The 19,664-nt window shown below is 47.0% G+C and overlaps 1 protein-coding gene across 1 annotated transcript in view; it reads right to left on the bottom strand.

The window, feature by feature from the left end:
* The window catches only part of musk (muscle, skeletal, receptor tyrosine kinase), a 144,313-nt gene that overhangs the window by 92,370 nt on the left and 32,279 nt on the right, over positions 1–19,664 (bottom strand). Inside the window, exons 6-7 of the mRNA XM_067983572.1 lie at positions 7,233–7,357; positions 4,874–5,033 (exon numbers count right to left, since the gene is read on the bottom strand). Coding sequence (XP_067839673.1) covers positions 4,874–5,033; positions 7,233–7,357 — 285 coding nt within the window. The remainder of the gene's footprint in view (positions 1–4,873; positions 5,034–7,232; positions 7,358–19,664) is intronic.

Raw genomic sequence — 19,664 nt, 5'->3', positions numbered from 1 at the left:
GACCAAAACTACAGCAGAGTCTCCGAATTCATGACCAAAACTACAGCAGAGTCTCCGAATTCATGACCGAAACTGCAACAGAGTCTCCGAATTCATGACTGAAACTGCAACAGAGTCTCCGAATTCATGACCAAAACTGCAACAGAGTCTCCGAATTCATGACCAAAACTACAGCAGAGTCTCCGAATTCATGACCAAAACTACAGCAGTCTCCGAATTCATGACCAAAACTGCAACAGAGTCTCCGAATTCATGACCAAAACTGCAACAGAGTCTCCGAATTCATGACCAAAACTACAGCAAAGTCTCCGAATTCATGACCAAAACTGCAACAGAGTCTCCGAATTCATGACAGAAATTACAGCAGAGTCTCCGAATTCATGTTCAAAACTGCAACAGAGTCTCCGAATTCATGACCAAAACTACAGCAAAGTCTCCGAATTCATGACCAAAACTGCAACAGAGCCTCCGAATTCATGACTGAAACTACAGCAGAGTCTCCGAATTCATGACTGAAACTACAGCAGAGTCTCCGAATTCATGACCAAAACTGCAACAGAGTCTCCGAATTCATGACCAAAACTGCAACAGAGTCTCCGAATTCATGACCAAAACTACAGCAGAGTCTCCGAATTCATGACCAAAACTACAGCAGAGTCTCCGAATTCATGACCAAAACTACAGCAGAGTCTCCGAATTCATGACCGAAACTGCAACAGAGTCTCCGAATTCATGACTGAAACTGCAACAGAGTCTCCGAATTCATGACCAAAACTGCAACAGAGTCTCCGAATTCATGACCAAAACTACAGCAGAGTCTCCGAATTCATGACCAAAACTACAGCAGTCTCCGAATTCATGACCAAAACTGCAACAGAGTCTCCGAATTCATGACCAAAACTGCAACAGAGTCTCCGAATTCATGACTGAAACTGCAACAGAGTCTCCGAATTCATGACCAAAACTACAGCAGAGTCTCCGAATTCATGACCAAAACTGCAACAGAGTCTCCGAATTCATGACCAAAACTGCAACAGAGTCTCCGAATTCATGACTGATACTGCAACAGAGTCTCCGAATTCATGACCAAAACTGCAACAGAGTCTCCGAATTCATGACTGAAACTGCAACAGAGTCTCCGAATTCATGACTGAAACTGCAACAGAGTCTCCGAATTCATGACCAAAACTGCAACTAACAGAATCTCCGAATTCATGACCAAAACTGCAACAAACAGAATCTTTGAATTCATGACTGAAACTGCAACAGAGTCTCCGAATTCATGACTGAAACTGCGACAGAGTCTCCGAATTCATGACAGAAATTACAGCAGAGTCTCCGAATTCATGTTCAAAACTGCAACAGAGTCTCCGAATTCATGACCAAAACTACAGCAAAGTCTCCGAATTCATGACCAAAACTGCAACAGAGTCTCCGAATTCATGACTGAAACTACAGCAGAGTCTCCGAATTCATGACTGAAACTACAGCAGAGTCTCCGAATTCATGACTGAAACTACAGCAGAGTCTCCGAATTCATGACTGAAACTGCAACAGAGTCTCCGAATTCATGACTGAAACTGCAACAGAGTCTCCGAATTCATGACCAAAACTGCAACAGAGTCTCCGAATTCATGACTGAAACTGCAACAGAGTCTCCGAATTCATGACCAAAACTACAGCAGAGTCTCTGAATTCATGACCAAAACTGCAACAGAGTCTCCGAATTCATGACTGAAACTGCAACAGAGTCTCCGAATTCATGACCAAAACTACAGCAGAGTCTCCGAATTCATGACCAAAACTGCAACAGAGTCTCCGAATTCATGACCAAAACTGCAACAGAGTCTCTGAATTCATGACTGAAACTACAGCATACAGAGTCTCCCGATAAAAGCAGGGTGATTTTATTCAGCAAATAGCAGTGAGTGGAGGATAGTTGCATAATACAAATTATGTGCACAAAATTAATCCCAGTCACTTACAGCAGTGCGGTCTCCAGGCGTGATTGATGGGGGAATTACCCAATCATCTCCATTCTGGCCAGGACTTGTGGTGTCACTATCTGCAGCCTATTCTTATCATCCTTCTCAAGGTTTAGCCACTATTATTGGGGCAATCCCCTCACAGGCCTGTGCCGACACTGCTTCTCAACTGGCACCTCTTCCTCTTTCCCTTCCAGCCCTATGAAGACGTACCTGTGCCAGGGCTCGCCTGCCAGCGGTGGTGTTTGGGCGGGGAGCTGGGTCAGGGTTCATTCCGTTCGCACGGCGAGTTCCTGGTGGGGTTCCCACTGCCGTGAGGGAGCCTGCTGTTGTTTGGCCGCAAAAGCCCAGCGCTGCTGCAGAGGGACTGCCGCCACCTGCCCAATGGCGGCCCTGGGAAGTGGCGGTAAGTGGGGAGGGCAGGAAGAAAATCCGCCAGGGACGCTGCTCCCCCGCCCCTCTGAGCTGTCATTCGTATGTGACGGGCAGAGGAAGAGCAGCCCGCTGTGGTCTCGATGTGGGCAGTGCCCGCATTTTCCAACTTTCCTTGCTGTGAAGCACGCAATTTCAGACAGGATCACCAGTGTCTAACCCTCTGTACCAGGCCTGTGTCTAACACTCTGTACCAGGCCTGTGTCTAACGCTCTGCACCAGGCCTGTGTCTAACCCTCTGTACCAGGCCAGTGTCTAACCCTCAGCACCAGGCCAGTGTCTAACCCTCTGTACCAGGCCAGTGTCTAACCCTCTGTACCAGGCCAGTGTCTAACCCTCAGCACCAGGCCAGTGTCTAACACTCTGTACCAGGCCTGTGTCTAACCCTCTGTACCAGGCCAGTGTCTAACCCTCTGTACCAGGCCAGTGTCTAACCCTCAGCACCAGGCCAGTGTCTGACCCTCTGTACCAGGCCAGTGTCTAACCCTCAGCACCAGGCCAGTGTCTAACCCTCTGTACCAGGCCAGTGTCTAACCCTCTGTACCAGGCCTGTGTCTAACCCTCTGTACCAGGCCAGTGTCTAACCCTCTGTACCAGGCCTGTGTCTAACCCTCTGTACCAGGCCTGTGTCTAACCCTCTGTACCAGGCCAGCGTCTAACCCTCTGTACCAGGCCAGTGTCTAACCCTCTGTACCAGGCCAGTGTCTAACCCTCTGTACCAGGCCAGTGTCTAATCCTCTGTACCAGGCCTGTGTCTAACCCTCTGTACCAGGCCTGTGTCTAACCCTCTGTACCAGGCCAGCGTCTAACCCTCTGTACCAGGCCAGTGTCTAACCCTCTGTACCAGGCCAGCGTCTAACCCTCTGTACCAGGCCAGTGTCTAACCCTCTGTACCAGGCCAGCGTCTAACCCTCTGTACCAGGCCAGTGTCTAACCCTCAGCACCAGGCCAGTGTCTAACCCTCTGTACCAGGCCAGTGTCTAACCCTCTGTACCAGGCCAGCGTCTAACCCTCTGTACCAGGCCAGTATCGAACTCTCAGCACCAGGCCTGTGTCTAACCCTCTGTACCAGGCCTGTGTCTAACCCTCTGCACTAGGCCTGTGTCTAACCCTCTGTACCAGGCCTGTGTCTAACCCTCTGCACTAGGCCAGTATCTAACCCTGTGTACCAGGCCAGTGTCTAACCCTCTGTACCAGGCCTGTGTCTAACCCTCTGTACCAGGCCTGTGTCTAACCCTCTGCACTAGGCCAGTATCTAACCCTGTGTACCAGGCCTGTGTCTAACCCTCTGTACCAGGCCTGTGTCTAACCCTCTGTACCAGGCCTGCGTCTAACCCTCTGTACCAGGCCAGTGTCTAACCCTCTGTACCAGGCCAGTGTCTAATCCTCTGCACCAGGCCAGTGTCTAACCCTCTGCACCAGGCCAGTGTTTAACCCTCTGTACCAGGCCGGTGTCTAATCCTCTGTACCAGGCCAGTGTCTAACCCTCTGTACCAGGCCGGTGTCTAACCCTCGGTACCAGGCCTGTGTCTAACCCTCTGTACCAGGCCAGTGTCTAACCCTCTGTACCAGGCCGGTGTCTAACCCTCTGTACCAGGCCTGTGTCTAACACTCTGTACCAGGCCAGTGTCTAACCCTCTGTACCAGGCCTGTGTCTAACCCTCTGTACCAGGCCTGTGTCTAACCCTCTGTACCAGGCCTGCGTCTAACCCTCTGTACCAGGCCAGTCTCTAACCCTCTGTACCAGTCCACTGTCTAATCCTCTGCACCAGGCCAGTGTTTAACCCTCTGAACCAGGCCAGTGTCTAACCCTCTGTACCAGGCCAGTGTCTAATCCTCTGCACCAGGCCAGTGTCTAACCCTCTGCACCAGGCCAGTGTTTAACCCTCTGCACCAGGCCAGTGTTTAACCCTCTGCACCAGGCCAGTGTTTAACCCTCTGTACCAGGCCAGTGTCTAACCCTCTGCACCAGGCCAGTGTTTAACCCTCTGCACCAGGCCAGTGTTTAACCCTCTGCACCAGGCCAGTGTTTAACCCTCTGCACCAGGCCAGTGTTTAACCCTCTGCACCAGGCCAGTGTTTAACCCTCTGTACCAGGCCAATATCTAACCCTGTACGCTAGGCCCATATTTTAACCATCCGGTTCCCCTGTTCTATAATGGATTTTTCCATTTTAATGACTGTATACTAAGGGCTGATTTACAAATGCGTGCTCCTGTCATGGACCCTCACCCCCAGGAGGACATATCAGGCAGACATACGCCCCATGATTTGCTCCCTATTGCGGATGGAAAATCATGGGAGAGTGGACCTTCGATTACCTAACATGCCCTCACAGTGGGTAGGGGGTCACAGCCCAGAACATCCATTCATAAATCGGCTCTTGTACTCGGTGAATAAGTTTAAAATAAAACAGGGAGGTCGCTGTTCCTCTGTTTGTAGAGTCCCTGACTTACCCGCGATGCTCAGTGTAGCAGTGGCTTTTGCTGTAGTACTTCCTTCGTTGTGTTTGTTGGTGGTCAAACAAGTGAACAAAGCTGGCCTGGTAACATACACACGCAGTCTGGACTCCATCACCTCTCCCTTAATGCGATTCTGCATCGAGACCATGGGGACCTGGAGGAACCAACAGAAGAAAAACTAGATTTATACAACACATTTTGTTCAAACAGCACTGGCTTCAGAAACTGGATGGGGACGTGTTTGCAATAATGCTTGAAACATATTGACGGAGGCATTCCCTGAAAAAACAAGACAACACATTTTAAAAACGTAACTGAGGTAAAACTTTTATTGTGTGCGTACATGAGAGGGGAAATGACATTGCTCTGATGACACACTTATCATAGCTTTTGTTTTGTGATCTGCAGATTTTAAAATGGATTCAACTGAGTGAGAAGGAGGGAGATTTAAAGTGACAATTTCATGAAATACAGATGAATTTTGAAGCCAACTAATCTGCACCTATGTTTTGTTGACAGAATAGGCCGATGCCAAACACATGCACCTGTGAGAGAGTGAGAGGGTGAGAGAATGAGAGAGAGAGCGAGAGAGAAAGAGTGAGAGAGAGTGACAGAGTGTGAGATAGAGAATGAGTGAAAGTGTGAGAGAGTGAGAGTGGGAGAAAGAGTGAGAGAAAGAGAGAGTGAAAGAACAAGAAAGAGTGAGAGTGGAAGAGAGTGAGTGAGAGTAGGAGAGAGTGAGTGAGATGGAGAGACAGAGTGAGAGAGAGTGAGTCACCCTTGGGGGGGAGTGAGTGGGAGTGTGTGGTGGGAGAAGAGTGGCTGGAGGGTTAAGAGTGAGGTGAGGGACAGTGGAGCAAGTGGAAGAGGAGGATATGGGATTCTTCAAAGGGCACGAGGTAGGGTTACCGATGGGTATGAGGGGATGGTAGGAAGGGGAAGAGATAGTGGGAAGGTGAAAGGATCAGGGTGATTACGGGAGTGAGAGAAGTACAAGTGACTGAGGGAGGGAATGGGAAGGGAGCTGCGGAGGTCTACATTTCCCTCACAACTCCCAACCCAATGCAGCCTCCAGGTGTTGGTGGCTCCTTTGCCCACCAGACCACACGGCCCACCACCTCTCACCTGAAAGGAGAGAAGAAAAAGACAGAGAGAGAAGCAAAAAGAAGAGTTAAGGGGAGAGAATGAGAGTGACAGAAGCAGAAGGTGTGGTGACACAACAACATTAGAGAAAGGTAAGGAAATGGCCATATTCTCCAACTTACCTCATGCAACATCAACGGGATCAACTAGCGATGTATTAAAAATCTTGATCAGTGCACTCTTCCTGCCAACTTGTCCCATTATAAATTCCTACGTCTACATTTATAATGGGAGCTGCCTATGTAAACTTGTCACACAATAATTAACCCTCCCCAAGATCCCTGCTTGGATCTCCCAGCTCCTCAGTCTGTATTGTTGAGAAACGTCAATGCTCCAATCAACGCTACTTCTCTGCTTCTTAAATTGCTATCGACCCGTGGCCCCGATTTTAACTCGGGGAGGAGCTGAGACGGGCACCAAACTGTCCAGACCTCGGTGGCGGGAGATTTGACCTCCCCGGGCTTCATCTGCAAAGGTCCCGTCAGTTTCCCGCCCCAGAACCGTAGGTAGCGGCAGCTGGTGGGCAGGCTGGGTAGGAGTGGAACGTTGGACTAGGAAGGTCACTGCCAGGGATTTAAGGAACGGTCCCCGGCGCTTGGGTAAGTGGTTGGGAGGTGGAAGGGTGGGTGATGGGGGGAATCTGGAGTTCACCACGGTCGGGGGATTGGGGGGGAATCCCACAGCAGGGAAGGTCTAAACTTTCCTTGTGAGGCCCAGAGGAGCACTCCTGAAAACTGCATCAGGTGGGCCTTGGGCATCAATAGGATTTCCTCACTCCCCCCGTCCCCATCGCCCCCCCCCCCCCCACCCCGGATTTTCAATTGCTGCCCGCTCGCCCTTCAGTGGGAAATAAAAGTCTAGTGGTTGAAAATCGCACCCCCTCTCTACCCCCCCACACCTCCGCCACTGTGTGCACATCATCATGAGAGATTGATTAGTAGAACAAAATACCGCAGAAACCTTTAAAACTCGACACATATTTTGCCGATGTAGAATTCTTGACAACAATGTGCAATGCTAAAACTCTAGAAGTGTTTGTCCAGGGCTTTCTGTGCAGTGTTAGTTCAATTTTAAAAAAAGGGTAAGATTCTTGTTACGTATGATGTCGGAACCCGATCTTATCTTCCTTAAAGGGGTAACGCAATTGAGAATCACAAGCCTCTGACGAACGTTTGCTCATCTCATTGAAAAACGCATGAAACACACTCACTGCTCTTCCGTTCTCCAACCACTTGATGGTGGGAATAGGGAATCCTGTGGCTTTGCATTGCAGAATCACCTCAGAACCAAAACTGATATTGCGCGATGCAGGAGCCTTCACAATTCTGGCAGGGACTATGGAGAAACAACAGAGACATAAAGAACAGCACTGGCGTTAAAATCTGTAGATCAAACGATGACTTTAAATTTCCCATTACCCCACAGAGTGCAGTTTTATTACACTTTCTCTTTCCAGAAAGAACTTGCATTTATATAGTGCCTTTCACGGCCTCAGGACATCCCAAAGCGCTTTACAGCTAAAGAATTTTTTGAAGTGTAGTCACTGTTGTATGCAGGAAACCAATTTGAGCACAGCAAGCTCCCACAAACAGCAATGAAATAAATGATCAGATAATCTGTTGGTTGAGGGATAAACTTTGGACAGGACACTGGGGATAACTCCCCTACTCTTCTTCAAAATAGGTAGATCATTTACATCCACCTGAGAGGGTAGACAGAGCCTCAGTTTAATGTCTCATCTGTAAGTCAGCACCTTCAACAGTGCAGCACTCCCTCAGTACTGCACTGGGAGTGTCAGCCTAGATTTTGTACTTGAGTATCTGGAGTAGGACTTGAACCCAGAGTGCTACCCACTGAGCCACGGCTAACACTCAAACTGCTTATAGAAATAATGGTTTGTGATATTAGTGTCTGAATGGTTAACGCATCCATACAACATCCCTCTAACTATTTTATCAGAGGCACTGATTCGTTTATTAAAATAGTGGTCAGAGTAATGTCATGTGAAGAGACTAAATGTTCAGATGCTAATATCACAAGCCTTCATTGCATGGTTAATGTTTTTTGTGGGAAGTGCATTTGTATTTTAGGGGTCTGTATGGTACAGTAGCAAATGTGGTTCTCAGCCACCTATCAGGTTTCCTAGTCTAATTGGTTATTAATCTCCCTAATCATAGCGAACCCAAGTATGTGTCGTGGGCAGGTGGGTATTTGTAAGTGAGTACTAGAGTCTGCATACTTCAAACAATCCCTTGCCTCCAGCATTCTGAAATTACGATTATTTTTTAAACTATTATTTCACTTGCAGCTGACAGGAAGTTTTTCCTACCATGCTAACGCTTGGAAAAAGCATTAGAAGGAGTTGAATAGTTGTCACGCATGGACCTTTCTTCTCTTAGCTCTGCGTGCGGATTTACCCTTGACTGGTAGGATGAAAGTCTCCTCTCTCTCTAAGGGCAGTGAGCAGTAGTGAACGTGGGCAGTTTCTGGTAAATACAAGCTTAGAGCACAACAGGTAGCAGTGGTGCTAATTGGTAATAATTGGCCGTTTCATTCAGAGAGGCTAAAGGAATGGTTGCAGCACAAAATAAAATGCTATACTTGGGGGGGTGGGGGGCGGTGGGATTTGGGTGACACAGTGCTTTAGATACTAGCATTTCACCTCTAGAGTTCAAATCCAGCCAGACTGATGGGATGGAGCTCTCCTCTGTCTGATGGCTTAAAGGGTCCTTTGTGAAGAGGTTTGGGCAGTCTCAATCCAGTCTCAATCTAGTCCCTGTGGGCATGGGCCTACAGCGCCATGCTGTCCCTAATACAGTACTGATTGGCAATCTCACACAGGCCAAACAGTAACAAGTGATCCTCTCTGTTACTTTACCAGCCAAGTCATGAAGGTAAAAATTGAGTTTGAAATGGGAAGAGTACTATTCCCCAGCACTGACAGCACTCACCTTGCTGAGCATAAGAAATGCTTAGTGGATAAGCTTATTCTGAGGCTGGAGCTCAGGTAGTGCAATGTGAGCTTTACTGCAACAACAACTTGCATTTATATATCGCCTTTAATGTAGTAAAATGTCCCAAGGTGCTTTACTCAATGTCTTACTTGCTAAATCTGTTAATATAGTTAAAATTTGCATTAAGAAGTGGTTCGCTGCTGATACGTACTCAGGAAATTAAGACTCAAGAGTCATTACACCGTCTCCTACTCCATTCACTCTTTCCCAGGATCTCCGAGCTGTGGAACTCATTACTTCTCTCAGCCTTTTCTTCCTCCTACAATCTTCACGGGTTTCAAAACCCAAATTTGGCGTCAAACCACTACTTCTTCATTTTATCTATCTTCCCTCCTACACTTTCCAACTTCGGTGGACTCCTGCACTAAGGGACTTATCCCTAATTGGGGTTTCTCACTAAAATAAAAATACCACAACTGAACGAACTGGGTTTCACAAATAATCAGAGCTCAACCTGACAGGAAGGCCTGAACTTGCGTTACTGACTTCGAACCAGCCGCTTTCAAGCATGTGGATGCTGCTATGAGTAAGATGGAATGGGAAGGAGGATTAGTTTAGGCCAAAGTGAAATAAGTAAAATATCTTTTGGCATCCCTTTGAAATACATCACAAATATTCTACATTTAGAATCATGCAAATCAGATTTTTTTTTGCTGCAGTTACTGTTCTTTAAAGTTCATTCTTTGATTTTGAACAGCAACAACACAGTTTCAGTCCCAACGATTCACAAAGGTCTTCCTGGCACCATCCCAAGGGCCAAATACTAAGTCATTGCTTCTGCATCTGCCACTGAAATAAATGACACACTCTAGATTTATGGCATTTATTTTTGTTTGTCTTTCCCTCTCGTTCGTTCTCCCTCCACCATTCCCCAGAGGAGAGGGCATGAACAGTCAACAGGCTCCCACACTTCTGCCATTGCTGCTGTTGGGCCAGTTACCAGGAGAGACCTGAGCGACTGAGGGCGATTCTCCCACTGATTTCTCCCTCACCTCATGGGGAACTTACTGGCTTCTGCTGTGCGTCTCAGAATCTGCCATCCCCTGGTACAGTGTGTTAGAACATGAGGGAATTATGCCAAAAGATTGTCCATTGCCCTCTATAATTAAGTGAATGAAGCATATAGATTTGACTTCCAGTCAATTTTCTCCACTCATTTCCTGAAGGCACTGACTCACGCTGGGATGTATTTCCAGCTGTTTTGTGGTACTTAAATTGCCCTTGCGTGAGCCTGGGCAATATTGGAAGCCTATTAAACAACAGTGGGAGCATCATAGCCTTGATTCTGTTCTCTGTAACCTCCTCCAGCCCTACAAACTTCCAAGATCTCTGCGCTCCTCCAATTCTGGCCTCTTGTGTATCCCCGATTTCAATCACTCCACCATTGGCAGCTGTGCCTTCAGCTGCCTAGTTCCCAAGCTCTGGAGTTCCTTCCCTAAATCTCACCGTCCCTCTACCTCTCTCTCCTCCTTTAAAAAGCTCCGACCTCTTTGACCAAGTTTTTGGTCACCTGGTCTATAATCTCCTTATGTGGCTCGGTATCACATTTTGTTTGATAATCGCTGCTGTGAAGCGGCTTGGGACGTTTTGCTATGTTAAAGGCTCTATATAAATGCACGTTGTTGTTGCTGTCAACACATGCACGTTGACAGTGATCAAGTGCGCGAACCTTGGTAGATTTTTCCCATCCCTAGCTTGGGGCCACCGCGGCCAGTTTCAGTGTCCCGCAGCCCTCCCAACCTAGCCAACTCAGCACAGACCCAGGGTTGAACCTGAGATCTTCCTGGTCTGTATTTCTCACTAACACACTGTGCAGCACATTTACCAACTGAGCCATCAATGGGAATGGACAAGGCTTTAAATGATTATTGTCCAGCTGGAGACAGGCCTAGGACAGAATTAGGAAAACTGAAGCCTGAGGTGATAATGTAATTTTCTCCTAGATGCTTTCTTGTATTTGTAGATGGAACAGCTAATGAATGTAAAAGTCACGTTCCCAATTTTTTTGACGATGGGTTTTGGAAATAAATCTCAAGTGGATATCATCCTGACTGGCTGTCACGGTCAACTTCAAGGTTCCACGTTCTTTCCAAAAAAATTATCCTCATCTATTTATTGTTAACAGCACCATTTAAGTGTGTCAGTTGCACATCCTCTTCAAGAGTGAAGACTGATGCAAAGTGCTCATTTAGTATCTCCGCCATAGCCAAATCTTGTGCCTCAGCTCACCATCGTTTTCCTGTTTTCCACATTGTCAGGAATAGAAACGGATCCCATTTTTCCTGGTGGGAAGGGTTGAATGGAGCTCCTAGAAACTGAGCCTATAAAGTTATGGATTCATGAAGCCGATGCCTCAGATTTGATTCTCATTCCACTGGGCAACTGGCCATGTGTGAACTTTCCTTGGGGAGTATTGACTTGTACTTGTCTTTGGATAGGCAGATTCCCCGTGCACTGCCAATACTGGATGCAGACTAGGGTTGGCACCCCTCCAGGATTGTCCTGGAGCCTCCAGGAATTGAAGATTAATCTCCAGGACACTGCTGCGAACAACTCAAAGGCATTCTTAAAAAAAATTCTTCGAAAACTTTCATTTATTAGTTATAAAAATATTGGAGATGGGGAAAAAAGGCTGCTTGACTGACAGTCAAGAATCATCCAATTGGGTAGTCAAGAGTCTGTTTGCTTTCCAATTGGTCATGGGAAGGCAGGGCATCATGAGGATGGACATATCGGGCGACAAATGGCGTGAGTGTGGGGCAGTTGGAGGCAGGAGGTCATGTGATGAAACCTCCAGGGATACCTCCAACCAGAGTTGGCGACCTTAGTGCAAACACCCGCCCCTCCCCCAGTACCAGGAAGCTTATATCTTCACCCCAGCTGGTTGCTATGGATATACAGGTTAAGTGCTTGACCTTGGGGCTCAGACAGTCGTTACTCTATAAAGTAGCAAACTATAAATGTACAATTGCTGCACATCTGCATGAGCACGGAAAAGAGCAAAGTACAGGGCTGTGTGGATTCACTATCAGGCTTTTAACACCCCATACGGAAGAGCCTAAATTAGTCCCTTTCCAAATACACCCAAAATAATCCAACTGGTTCAGTTTACATCTTTAATCATGTGGTCAACGCTAACTGTTCTGTCTGAACTATTTGTACGTTCAAAACATTGGCCCGGAAATTGCTCATGAAATAATGGCGAGGCTAACAGGGCTGACCGTTATTACAGGGCAAACGGAAGAGCAAGTTGCGGCTCGCGAACAGGCGCAGTCAAACGTGGAAAACCGGAAATTCCTCTGCTCCTCCAAAGTCTGCGCGGGAAGGAGAGATTGCCATTGGAATGAATGGACCAGCGTGAACTTGCTGCACTGCCCAGCTGGAAACAAACTAATCTGCACAGATAAAGCCATGATGTGGAGATGCCGGTGATGGACTGGGGTGGACAAATGTAAGGAATCTTACAACACCAGGTTATAGTCCAACAATTTTATTTTAAAATCACAAGCTTTCGGAGATTATCCCCTTCGTCAGGTGAGTGTCTCACTCACCTGACGAAGGGGATAATCTCCGAAAGCTTGCGATTTTAAAATAAAATTGTTGGACTATAACCTGGTGTTGTAAGATTCCTTACAGATAAAGGTAGGCTGGGTTTTTTGGGTCTAAACCAACTTTTCACGGCGTGGTAAATCTTAATGACTGTCAAACAATCTCTCTGGCACTGAAAATTAACTTTTAAAAATGTGGAGCCTCATTCCTTCTAATATTAATTGTTGTTGGAGATTTAAAAAAAACAAAGTTTTTAAATTTTAATTTTTTTTACTGTTTATTTCTGTCCCTTTTATCTCTTTCTCTTTTAATTCAATTTTTCTTCTCTCTCTTTATTTTGCTTCCTCTAACTGATTTAACATTGAATTAACTGTTGTTGCTTTCACTTGCTGCTTCTGGCTCTACTTGGCTTGTCAAAGATGCTTCAATCTGCTTAGTTGAGGGGACAGAGAGATCCGTTCCCTGCTCTCACAGCTCACAGATCCCCGGGAGAGGTCGCTGCACTATTTGCAGCTCACCGTTAGAGGAAGTTCCCGTATTAAAGCCCCTGGATCATTTTGCGGGTAAATTTAAATCTAATGAGCGGTGGGCGCCGTTCGTTCACCGCTCAATGCAAATTCCGGGCCAATAATTTATGTAGGCCACCCCCCCCATCCAGGCACAAACTCCATACCCTCGCCATCTAGCCCGTCCCCCTCCCTGGCCACTGTCTCAGGCTGAACCAGACTGTCTGCAACTTCAGTGTCTTGTTTGACCCCACATTGAACTTGCGAACCATATCCTCTCCAATGGCAAAGACGGTTTTCTTCCATTTCCTTAACATTGCCTGTTTATGCTGCCATCTCAGTCCATCTGCCACTGAAACTCTCGTTCCTGTCTTTGACACAAAGAGACTCAATTACTCCAATGCTCCATTGCCAGCCTCCCATCCTTCATCCTCTGTATGCTTCAGCTCATCCAAAACTTGGCTGCCCATATCTAATCCTGCACCAAGACTCGCTCACCCATTACACCTGTCCTCATTGACCTGTATTGGCTCCTGGTTCCCCCAATGCCTCAAATTTTAAAATTCTTACCCTTGTGTTTAAATCCCTCCTTGACCGTGTCCCTCCCTATCGCTCTAACCTCCTCCAGCCCTACAAAGCCCCCTCCCCGACTCTGGCTTATTGTGTACCCCAGCCCCCCTCCCTTTGCTCCATTATTGGTGGCCATGTCTTCAACTGCCTAGGTCCCACTCTCTGGAATTCTCTCCTAAACCCCACCACCTCTCCGCCTCCCTCTCCTCCTTTAAGACCCATCTCTTTGACCAAACTCATCTAAACTCTCCTCCTCGGCTCAGCATCCATTTTCCTTCCGCCTCTGTCGAGTATCTCCAGGCATTTTTCTATGTTGAACGTGCTCGTAAATGCAAGTTTTTGTTGTTTCTTCTGCTGCCCCCTCTACATCTGTGCTGCTGCTGACATAGCTAAGGTGGGAACTACTCGATATGATTAGCTCGGAAAGATAAAATGAACACCCTTTCTTTTATCCGTTAAATGTTCTCAGCTTGTCATTAAGTCAAAGAAAACATAATAATTTTGACTATCCCTCTAAGCCTATAATTCCCACGAGGCTACAGTCTGAGCAGTACAACTTGTCATTTATTTTGTGCTATAAAAAGAGCATAATTTTAGCCAGCCACATTTTGTGTGTAGTTATATATCTTGTTGCATCCTGCCCAATGCCACTGATGTCTAACTAAGCTCATGCAAGTGATCCAAATTAAAACCCTAGTGAAATGATGGGTACAAAGCTGCAGCATGACACACCCTCGTGCGTCTGTCCGTACTATGGGAAAAACATTTATTGCATGGTTAGAATTTAAAACATTTATAGTTTGCATATTCTTATGTAAAATTTTATTCTTTTCCACACAATTGTAATTCCTGAAAATGTACGGTAATGGCCAGCAATCTGCCTGTCTGGGTGATCGGATTTTGTACGCAAACAAGTTAGGAATTGTCCTCTCACTTCTACAAATGTGGCGGTCCAATCATAGTTATGCAGTGGTATTCATAATATGGCCTTGCAACCACTTGCTGCTGACTTTTCCTTTACATGCGGTCCTTGACAGAGGTGCTATTGGTTTGGATAGGGAATTGATCAGGAGATAGCAGACAGGAAGTAGGGATAATGGGTGTGTACACAAATTGGCAGGATGTGACTAGTGACTTCCCCCAGGGATGTGTACTGGGGCCTCAGCTTTTCACTATATTTGTAAATGGCATGGATGAAGGAATAGAGAGCCGTATATCTAAGTTTGCTGACGACATTAAGTTAGGTGGCACAGTAAATAGTGTAGAGGGGAGCAGAAAGTTGTAAGAGACATTGATAGGTTAAGTGAGTGGGCAAACCTGTGGCAGATAGAGTTCAATGTGGGAAAGTACGAGGTCATCCAATTTGGACCCAAGAAAGATAGATCAGAGTATTTTCGAAATGGCAAGAAGCTAGGAATTGTGGCTGAGTGGAGAGATTGAGGGGTCCAAGTACAGAAATCACCAAAAGCTAGCAGATAGGTTACCGTATGGGTATGGTAGCATAGTGGTTATGTTACTGGACTAGTAATCCAGAGGCCTGGACTAATAATCCAGAATCATAAGTTCAAATCCCGCCACGGCAGCTGGGGAATTTAAATTCAATTAATTAAATAAAATCTGGAATTAAAATACCAGTATCAGTAATTGTGGCCGTGAAACTACCGGATTGTCGTAAAAACCCATCTGGTTCACTAATGTCCTTTAGGGAAGGAAACCCTGCCATCCTTACCTGGGCTGGCCTATATGTGACTCCAGACCAACAGCAATGTGGTTGATTCTTAATTGCCATCATGAAATGGCCTAACAAGCCACTCAGTTGTACAATCTCGCTAAAAAAAAGTCATAATGTGAATAAAACCGGACGGACCACTAGTCACCGGACACGACAAAGGCAAACCAAGCCCAATCGACCCTGCAAAGTCCTCCTCACTAACATCTAGGGACTTGTGCCAAAATTGGGAGAGCTGTCCCACAGACTAGTCAAGCAACAGCCTGACATAGGCATACTCACAGAATCATACCTTCCAGCCAATGTCCCAGACTCTTCCATCACCATCCCTGGGTATGTCCTGTCCCAGAGGTGGTGGTCAGGAGGGAGTGGCCCTGGGAGTCCTCAACATTGACTCTGGACCCCATGAAATCTCATGGCATCAGGTCAAACATGGGCAAGGAAACCTCCTGCTGATTACCATCTACCACCCTCCCTCAGCTGATGAATCAGTCCTCCTCCATGTTGAACACCACTTGGAGGAAGCACTGAGGGTAGCAAGGGCACAGAATGTCCTCTGGGTGGGGGACTTCAATGTCCATCACCAAGAGCGGCTCGGTAGCACCACTACTGACCAAGCTGGCTGAGTCCTGAAGGACATAGCTGCCAGACTGGGCCTGTGGCAGGTGGTGAGCGAACCAACACGAGGGAAAAACTTACTTGACCTCGTCCTCACCAATCTACCTGTCGCAAATGCATCTGTCCATGACAGTATTGGTAGGAGTGACCACCGCACAATCCTCGTGGAGACGAAGTCCCGTCGTCACACTGAGGACACCATCCAAAGTGTTGAGTGGCACTACCACTGTGCTAAATGGAATAGGTTTAGAACAGATCTAGCAGCTCAAAACTGTGCATCCATGAGGCGCTGTGGGCCATTAGCAGCAGCAGAATTGTATTCCAGCACAATCTGTAACCGCATGGCATATTCCTCACTCTACCATTACCAACAAGCCAGGGGATCAACCCTGGTTCAATGAGGAGTGCAGAGGAGCAGCACCAGGCGTGCCGAAAAATGAGGTGCCAACCTGGTGAAGCTACAACTCAGGACTACATGCATGCTAAACAGCGGAAGCAACATGCTATAGACAGAGCTAAGTGATTCCACAACCGATGGATCAGGTCAAAGCTCTGCAGTCCTGCCACATCCAGTCGTGAATGGTGGTGGACAATTAAACAACTAACGGGAGGAGGCTCTGCAAACATTCCCATCCTCAATGATGGCAGAGTCCAGCACGTGAGTGCAAAAGACAAGGTTTAAGCGTTTGCAACTATCTTCAGCCAGAAGTGCCGAGTAGATGATCCATCTCGGCCTCCTCCCGATATCCCCACCATCACAGAAGCCAGTCTTCAGCCAATTCGATTCACTCCACGTGATATCAAGAAACGGCTGAGTGCACTGGATACAGCAAAGGCTATGGGCCCCGACAACATCCCAGCAGTAGTGCTGAAGACTTGTGCTCCAGAACTAGCTGCGCCTCTAGCCAAGCTGTTCCAGTACAGCTACAACACTGGCATCTACCCGACAATGTGGAAAATTGCCCAGGTATGTCCTGTCCACAAAAAGCAGGACAAATCCAATCCGGCCAATTACCGCCCCATCAGTCTACTCTCACTCATCAGCAAAGTGATGGAAGGTGTCATCGCCAGTGCTATCAAGCGGCACTTACTCACCAATAACCTGCTCACTGATGCTCAGTTTGGGTTCCACCAGGACCACTCGGCTCCAGACCTCATTACAGCCTTGGTCCAAACATGGACAAAAGAGCTGAATTCCAGAGGTGAGGTGAGAATGACTGCCCTTGACATCAAGGCAGCATTTGACTGAGTGTGGCACCCAGGAGCCCTAGTAAAATTGAAGTCAATGGGAATCAGGGGGAAAACTTTCCAGTGGCTGGAGTCATAACTAGCACAATGGAAGATGGTAGTGGTTGTTGGAAGCCAATCATCTCAGCCCCAGGACATTGCTGCAGGAGTTCCTCAGGGCAGTGTCCTAGGCCCAGCTGCTTCATCAATGACCTTCCCTCCATCATAAGGTCAGAAATGGGGATGTTCGCTGATGATTGCACAGTGTTCAGTTGCATTTGCAACCCCTCAGATGATGAAGCAGTCTGTGCTCGCATGCAGCAATACCAGGACAATATCCAGGCTGATAAGTGGCAAGTAACATTTGCGCCAGACAAGTGTCAGGCAATGACCATCTCCAACTAGAGAGAGTCTAACCACCTCCCCTTGACATTCAATGGCATTACCATTGCCGAATCCCCCACCATCAACATCCTGGGGGTCACCATTGACCAGAAACTTAACTGGACCAGCCATATAAATACTGTGGCTACAAGAGCAGGTCAGAGGCTGGGTATTTTGCGGCGAGTGACTCACCACCTTTCCACCATCTACAAGGCACAAGTCAGGAGTGTGATGGAATACTCTCCACTTGCCTGGATGAGTGCAGCTCCAACAACACTCAAGAAGCTTGACACCATCCAGGACAAAGCAGCCCGTTTAATTGGCACCCCATCCACCACCCGAAACATTCACTCCCTTCACCACCGGCGCACAATGGCTGCAGTGTGTACCATCCATAGGATGCACTGCGGCAACTCGCCAAGGCTTCTTCGACAGCACCTCCCAAACCCGCGACCTCTACCACCTAGAAGGAAAAGAGCAGCAGGCACATGGGAACAACACCACCTGCATGTTCCCCTCCAAGTCACACACCATCCCGACTTGGAAATATATCGCCGTTTCTTCATCGTCGCTGGGTCAAAATCCTGGAACTCCCTTCCTAACAGCACTGTGGGAGAACCTTCACCACACGGACTGCAGCGGTTCAAGAAGGCGGCTCACCACCACCTTCTCAAGGGCAATTAGGGATGGGCAATAAATGCTGGCCTTGCCAGCGACGCCCACATCCCATGAACGAATAAAAAAAAAGAATTAAAACGGCTAATGGAATGTTAGCCTGAAGAGGGCTGGAACACAAAGGGGTGGAAGTTATGTTATAGTTGTACAAAGCTCTCGTTAGACCCCATTTAGAGTACTGTGTTCAGTTCTGGGCACAGCACCTCAGGAAGGATTTATTGACCTTGGAAGGGGTGCATCTGCGCTGCACCAGAATTATACCAGGGCTAAAAGGATTAAGTTATGAGGACAGGTTGCATAGAATGGGCTTGTATTCCCTTGATATAGGAGATTAAGGGATGATCTAGTTGGGGTGTTTAAAATGATTAAAGGATATGATGCAGAGAAATTATTTCCTCTGTTGGGGGTAATCCAGAATCAGGGGGCATAACCTTAAAATTAGAGCTAGGCCGTTCAGGTGTGATGTCAGGAAGCACTTCTTCACACAAAGGGTAGTGGAAATCTGGAACTCTCTCCCCCAAAAAGCTGTTGAGGCTGGTGGTTTATCGATAATTTCAAAACTGAGATTGATAGATTTTTGTTAGGGTATTAAAGGATACGGAACCAAGACAAATAGATGGAGTTAAGATACAGATCAGCCATGATCTAACTGAACAGCGTAACGGGCTCGAGGGGCTGAATGGCCTATTCCTGTTCCTATATATCAGTTTCCTTGCTGGTAGGCATGTGTAAAATATAATGATGGGCAAACGTTCTGCCTCTCTGACAACCCAGTGCCAGGTACTTAAAAGTTTCCTGTCACTCAGCTCGATGAGGGGTCTCTCTGCTCCAGCACCTGCCTGTTCTACCTTTTTCATTCATTTGGATCATCCAGCTTTTGGATGATTCTGATTGAAATACGAAATTTGGGAATTCCTTTGCATGACCATCTCTAGTGGACAATATTGTAAACCATTCAAAAGGAGACACACAGTATCACATTTAAGTTCCACAAGGCACATTTGTAGCAGAGGATTCGAGGATACCTTTGATGTCTTGCAGAGTTTCATTTCCTTCTATCACCATAAAAAAAACAAGAGGGACGTTATAATGAGACAACCTTCCAGTACGACAGAAAAAAATAAAGTTAACAGTGAACACCCGAATCAATGTTGTTAATCAAACCACAGGAACAATGTGCAGGTCTGTAAGTGAAACCATTTAGCGCGCACACTCTAGTTTAACAATTATTCATCTCGAACAACAATGAAAAAATGAACCGAGCTTGCTCTGACAAAAAATGAGATCGGACTGTAGCCTGCTGATGTTTGAAAGTGCCAATGCTCAAGGATGATTTGGGATAGGTACACTATGTAGGGGAACTGATGCTC

Source organism: Heptranchias perlo, chromosome 4 (assembly GCF_035084215.1).
Source record: "Heptranchias perlo isolate sHepPer1 chromosome 4, sHepPer1.hap1, whole genome shotgun sequence".
Classification (NCBI taxonomy): domain Eukaryota; kingdom Metazoa; phylum Chordata; class Chondrichthyes; order Hexanchiformes; family Hexanchidae; genus Heptranchias; species Heptranchias perlo.
This window is presented reverse-complemented; position numbering and strand designations above follow the sequence as displayed.